Raw genomic sequence first — 6,040 nt, 5'->3', positions numbered from 1 at the left:
TGTTCATCCAGTTCTACACCTTGTTATCTCGGATTCTGCAGCATCTGCAGTTCCCGCTATCTCTGAATGCATTTTTATTGAAGTGTTTTTACTATAGTTGTTTTGGGTTAACTTTTCAACAATATTACATGACTATAGGACTCAGGCTTGTTCTACAGCACAAAAGTAAAAATTGGTCAGCACAGAACTTTTGAACTCCTGGCCGGTCTAAGGACTGTCATATATTGTCAAAGAATTGTCACTGACAAATGTCTGTTATTACCTCTTCAAAAACAAAGTATTTCCATGCTTGCTGCCAACAAGAATTAGAGCATGGCAGAGTTGGTAAAACAAGTGCTGATGGCTTTTCCATGCATACCCAACATTCTTTGTTTTGTGCTGGAGGATGAGCAACAACGTGTACCATATCCTCAATTCAATCAACCCAAAGACTAAGTAATATAGTTCATAAATACAATACATATATAATAAAACTGTAACGATTTGCTTTTATTGGAAAACTGAATCACAGAAAGTTGCAAGAATTTGGGTGACTGATAAATAGGTATCTGCTGGAAAACATCTCAATGGTTACTTTAATGTAATGGTTAGTCAGATTCTGATTTTGCTCACTAGAATGAAACACTGAGTAGAATCTGAAGAATTTAAAAGCAATAATTTTCTTGAATCAACCTTTGATATCACTTCTTGATATCACTGAGAATTTGTCAATACGTCAGTTGCAGAAATTAACAATAGCTTTAGTTTAATTTTTGTGATTTTAGCTTAATTTTTTTGTTTATTTAAAACCTTGTATTTTCTTTACATTTTCTTATTTATTGGTTACTATTAGTGGTTGCTACTGCTTTATTTGTATGTGTGCATTAGCTGGTATTAAAGCAAGTTTCCTTTGGCTTCCAAAGGTTTCTGGGGGAGTTACCAGGCAATTGATATGTTGTTGTCTTATAACACCATCATTCTGAGGCTGGCCAGAATCAAGATTAGTTTAAATGTAATTTTCCTTCATTTTTTTTTACATTCTGACTCCCCATTGGCTAAGAGAGTAAGAAAGATATCAGGTACAAGTCATTTCTAGTCGCAGTAAAAGATCAACCGTAGGAGTTGCAGATTGAAATTGAGGCTCCAGGGAAATATTTTCATTTGAATGCATGTAGAAAGGCTCCTTTCATCTATACCAATTGCAGCTACCATATGATCTACAATGATGTAATTATTAACTTGTTGAATAATTGAAGTTTCTTAATTCCAGTTCATTCAAAACATGCTGAAGGCTTAAGCTGTGAATTTTACATGCAGTTATATTCGTGATCTCCAGGCATCTGTAGTTTTGGAAAGACACCTGCATCCATTTCTCATACAGCTATTTCATAATTTGACGCTGGACACTCCACCTCCACACAGAACTCAAAAAATAAACCAAGTCGTTCTTTTCTTAACACATACAATATAGAAACACAAATCGAACTTGAAGCAAACCTGGTTCTGTCAGGGATAAAAGCCAAGTTTCCAAAAAAAAATCAGGAAGCTTCATAATGCTCAGTAAGAGTTCTGAAATTATTTTCAGATGAATATTGTGAGAGAATTTTCTTAGTTTCACTGTCAACTCCATTGTTCCTTCTAGATGTTTCACTGCACATTGACGTTGCTTCTGCACAGACTGGTGTTACTCGATTCCTTGAACTCAATCCAAATTGGTGGTAAGTTATTCCCTAAAGGCTATTTAATGCTCTTGATATTAACTGGAAATTCTATTGAAAAGAGGCTTCTTCTTGCTTAAAAGAATCTCATTCAAGTTACATTAATTGGCTCCTCCATTCTTTTGTTGTTTGGTTCATCTGCATGTCATTCCATTTCTTTCGTATTCTGTTTTGTCAGTTTTCTTTATCTTTAATGAAGTATTAATAACAATTATCAATGATTGGAAAATATCTAACACCAATTCCTATATCATAATCAGTAAATATTTGTTGAGTGTTGCTGCAAATAAAACATTCCTACTTTACAGTAGCAAGTTTGAGTTTCAAATTGTGCATGGCAGCTGGCATCAGTTTCCCTAACTTTGTTCTGCCAGGGATGCATTCATCAGAGAGATTATATAGAAATAAGAGTGGGAGTTTCAGACCCTCAAACTTGTTCCACCATTTATTTATTTATTACAACTGATCTATATCTTGGCTTTATCAACCCGTATAGATTCCATAATCTTTAATTCCTGTGCTATTAAAAAAAATGGTCTATTTTGATATTTTCTGTTAATATAGCGACAGCTTGTTAGGACATAGTTATAGATTTCCATGAGTGTGTGTGAAGAAGTCATGTTCATATTACCACTCTGGTTGAGCAAAAGTTGTAAGGATATCTCCTTGTCTGAACCCACTCACCAGAACCTATCCATTCATGGATTTTCAACAAGGATTGCTTGGTAACTATGACATGTGAATGTACACTTATCAAGTGAAAGAAGATTAGCATCTGCTAGTGATGCTTTCCACACTCCTTTAGCTAGGCCTGTATGAGCATATACAACACGTGCCAGGTCAAAACAACACCTAAACCACACACCAGCATAAATCATTTCCTATGGAAGTGGTAATATTTGAGAACTGGACTGTCAGCCATATAAAATTGCCAAAGAAACTCCGAATCCAAAGAGGGAAGAAGATTGACACTGCCAAGAAAAGTGGAAAATTAAAAACGATAATCATTCCTTCTAATCTTGTAAACTGTTTTGACATTTACGCTCAAATGTAGAGATTCAGTGGCCTTGGGAAATTTATTTAATCTCTAATGAAGAAAAAGCCCTGGGTTTCCTGTTGATAATGCCTCATAATACTGTTGAAGTTAGTTTTGGTTTAAGACTATATGAAAAGAAAGAGGAGAAACTGAAATACTATAGTTGGGAGAGAGGTTTTTGTCACTGAGACTGCATTTGAGATAGAGTAAGTTGTGTCGATGAGAGTAGGAGGTTACAAAGATACGAGCCAACGGATATCAATGTGGAGAAGTGTGAGGTCATCCATTTGAACTTAAACAAGACAAATGGAAATATTTATTAATGTAGAGAAGACTATGATGGGTAGAGGAGTAAAGGAATTTATATGGGTGTTCATTTGCACAGCTCAGGGAAAAGCTTTGCATTGGTACAAAAAGTAACCAAAATAGAATATTAGCTATTTATATCAAAGGGACTGGAATGCAGGAGGGAAGTTATGCTGAAGTTGTACTTGGTCAGAATATTATTAGATGCCACTTTTCAGGTAAGAGTAACTGTGTTTGGATGAAATACAGCACAGAATTACCAGCATGATATTGGATATGAAAGAACTAAATTATGAATATAGGTTGTACGAACTTGACTTTTATTTCCTCAAATTTAGAATCTCAAGGGGAGATTATAATCTAGGAATAGGAAATAATAAAAGAAAGGATACAGAGAAATAACTTTCACCAGTGAGATGAATCAGAACAAAATGACGTCTTTAAAATTCGAGTTAAGTAATTGAATGAAGTCAGGAATCACATTTTTTCACACAGAATAAAGGAAGAAGTTAAATAATTTGTTTTTATAAATTGTGAATATAAGCAAAATTCATAACTTTTTAAGGGTAATAGATTAATTCTGAAAGAAAGTATATGAATAATGGGACTATGATCTGGCACAAGTGAAGGAGGTCAAGTAGGCTCCATTTCTGCTTTAAGATTCAATGAGCCAATTTTCACCTTTGGGAAGTCTATAAATTGTTGTTTGGAAAGGCCACCTGTTGTTCACTCAATCCAATTTGAAGCAAATAGAAAGGGAAAATTGAGTGACTGTGCATCCGGGTGATCCATGACTGCCTGTTTACCACCTGTGTTGGAGCTAAAAGTTATTCAGAATGTAAGTTGTAAATGGAATGATATGAATATTTAACACATTTAAGTACCTCTGAAAAATGAACAGAACAGAATCTGTGATGTTTGAGAATATGTAAGAATTCTATGACAGCCACTTATAAATAGGATACAAGTGACTTTACTAGGAAGAGAAATGTTGTCCACAACTAAAAGATCTTAAATTTCCATCTTTCACTGTTAAGGAAATTCAAGAAATGTAGCTTAAATGTGTTAACTAGTGTTTTAGTGTGAAAAGATTCATCATTTTCATTTTCCTTCCTTTTGATATACAGGTATGATAAGAGGGAAGATCTTAAACCAGGAAATGTTGGAAGTATTGCATATACTCATTACCTAATGGAAATGAACCCAATTTATATATCACAGTGTAGGAACACTCATAGAATAATGTTTAATATTTCTGGTTTTAACGGGATTGGATTTAACTTATCTCAACTACCTCCACTTTTTATTAAAATGGAGACAAAATTAGTTATATTAGAAAAAATATACACCCATCATGACAATATGAGAAAAGGTTGACAATTTGCCAACCTTTCCAACATTCTTTAATAAGACTTGCAGACAACATGCTGCTAGTTCTCATTTATTCAAGAATCTATCTGCTTTGAGTGCTTGAACAAAATGTGAATTTGCTGTGCTGAGTGAATGCTTATGAAATAAAACAAAATTGACAGGATTTTGCTGTTTAACATGAAGTATTCTAACTTGTTCATTTACTTCTGGTTTTACTCAATTTCCAGTTTCCTTCCTTATTTTAAGATCTGTCTCATATCTTCCTTAGTTTTACATTTAAATAACATGGTAAGAAATCTGCTATTTTTGCCAGTCCCTATTTTTCCATCTATTGATTGGGCAGAAATTACAAGATGATACACTAAAATTCTACTCCTTTACCTGTCTTTCTAAGTATCAGCATTTACTACACAACATAACTTCATGATAGTTATTCATTGCTCTAATACAAATAGTTTTGCATTTAATAGTTTGATTTGTTTACAATCACTTAGTGTATTAGATAATATTAAAGCAATAAAAATGTTCAGTATAGCTATCTGAAGTGACAGGAACTTTTAACGTAGTCCTTTAGGACTAAGTAAAAGGGACCATCTTGATCCTCTCATTTATTCATAAAGGTTGTTAAATCTAAGACCAAAACTAGAAGAAACTGGAGCATAAATCCAGTTTGCAAAATCTGGCCTCAACCTCTGACAACTTATTCCTATTTGAAGTCAGATATTCCTTATTTATTGTATTCTTCTATTTTTAAATTTTCAAAAACTGGAGTTTGGAAAAGTCTTATTTTAGTACTGGATAAATTCTAAACCAAGGTATTGTTATTCCTAGTAATTTGATGTATAGGAACATGGATTTAAACTTCATATGCAACTCTAAAGCCACCATCAAATGTGCCTAAGATGTGCATAAATAAAGGTAAATTTTTTCTATAAAGACTACTTGGCATATTACAATATCTAGTTCATACTTCTGACCTCTACGACTACTAATTTATGGCTCTGTTCGTGTCCACTCTGCAGTATACTGCAGTTAACTTTACAATATTCTTAGTATTATAAAGGTTTAGTACATATCATTTGTCTAAATCTGAGACAGTATGATTTCTCCCACAGGAACAAAAAGCATGTTACTTTGTGTATGTCTATATTTTTTGTCTTGGAGCCACTGAAATGGAAATCAGTCACTGCTATATTCACTGTACATAATCTCTCAGAAAATCATGGGAAATAATAGGGTCCAATTTTTAAAAGGCTTTTTCTTATCATTGTGAATCAGACTTGATCTATTTTCATGAAAACTAAATCTCCTGGAGAGAGCAGGTTCAATATATGTGATATTCAAATTTTCAGTTTCTAACGAGCCAGTGTTTAGTCATTCTCATCCTTATTGTAGATTTCACATGACACCAGGTTATAGTCCAACACGTTCATTTCAAATCATGAGATTTTGGAGTGCTGTTCCTTCATTACCTGTAGTGTCACTTCAGGACTTCATCTGACAAAGCAGCAGTGCTCCAAAAGCTCATGATTTTAAATAAACCTGTTGGACTATAACCTGGTCTAACAAGGTGCAGAGCTGGATGAACACAGCAGGCCAAGCAGCATCAGAGGGATGCTACTTGGCCTGC

General features: G+C 33.9%; 1 protein-coding gene across 2 annotated transcripts in view; it reads left to right on the top strand.

Moving 5' to 3' along the window:
• The window catches only part of alg12 (ALG12 alpha-1,6-mannosyltransferase), a 20,922-nt gene extending 16,349 nt beyond the window's left edge, over positions 1–4,573 (top strand). For both annotated transcript variants that reach the window (XM_048610020.1, XM_020514931.2), the window contains 2 exons: positions 1,622–1,697; positions 4,167–4,573. In XM_048610020.1, the coding sequence (XP_048465977.1) occupies positions 1,622–1,697; positions 4,167–4,416 (326 nt within the window). In that variant the 3' untranslated portion in view covers positions 4,417–4,573. The remainder of the gene's footprint in view (positions 1–1,621; positions 1,698–4,166) is intronic.
• Positions 4,574–6,040: the final 1,467 nt, after the last annotated feature.

This window comes from Rhincodon typus, chromosome 22 (assembly GCF_021869965.1).
Source record: "Rhincodon typus isolate 14 chromosome 22, sRhiTyp1.1, whole genome shotgun sequence".
Classification (NCBI taxonomy): domain Eukaryota; kingdom Metazoa; phylum Chordata; class Chondrichthyes; order Orectolobiformes; family Rhincodontidae; genus Rhincodon; species Rhincodon typus.
Note: the sequence above shows the minus strand (reverse complement) of the source record. Positions and strands in the feature narration are given on the sequence as shown.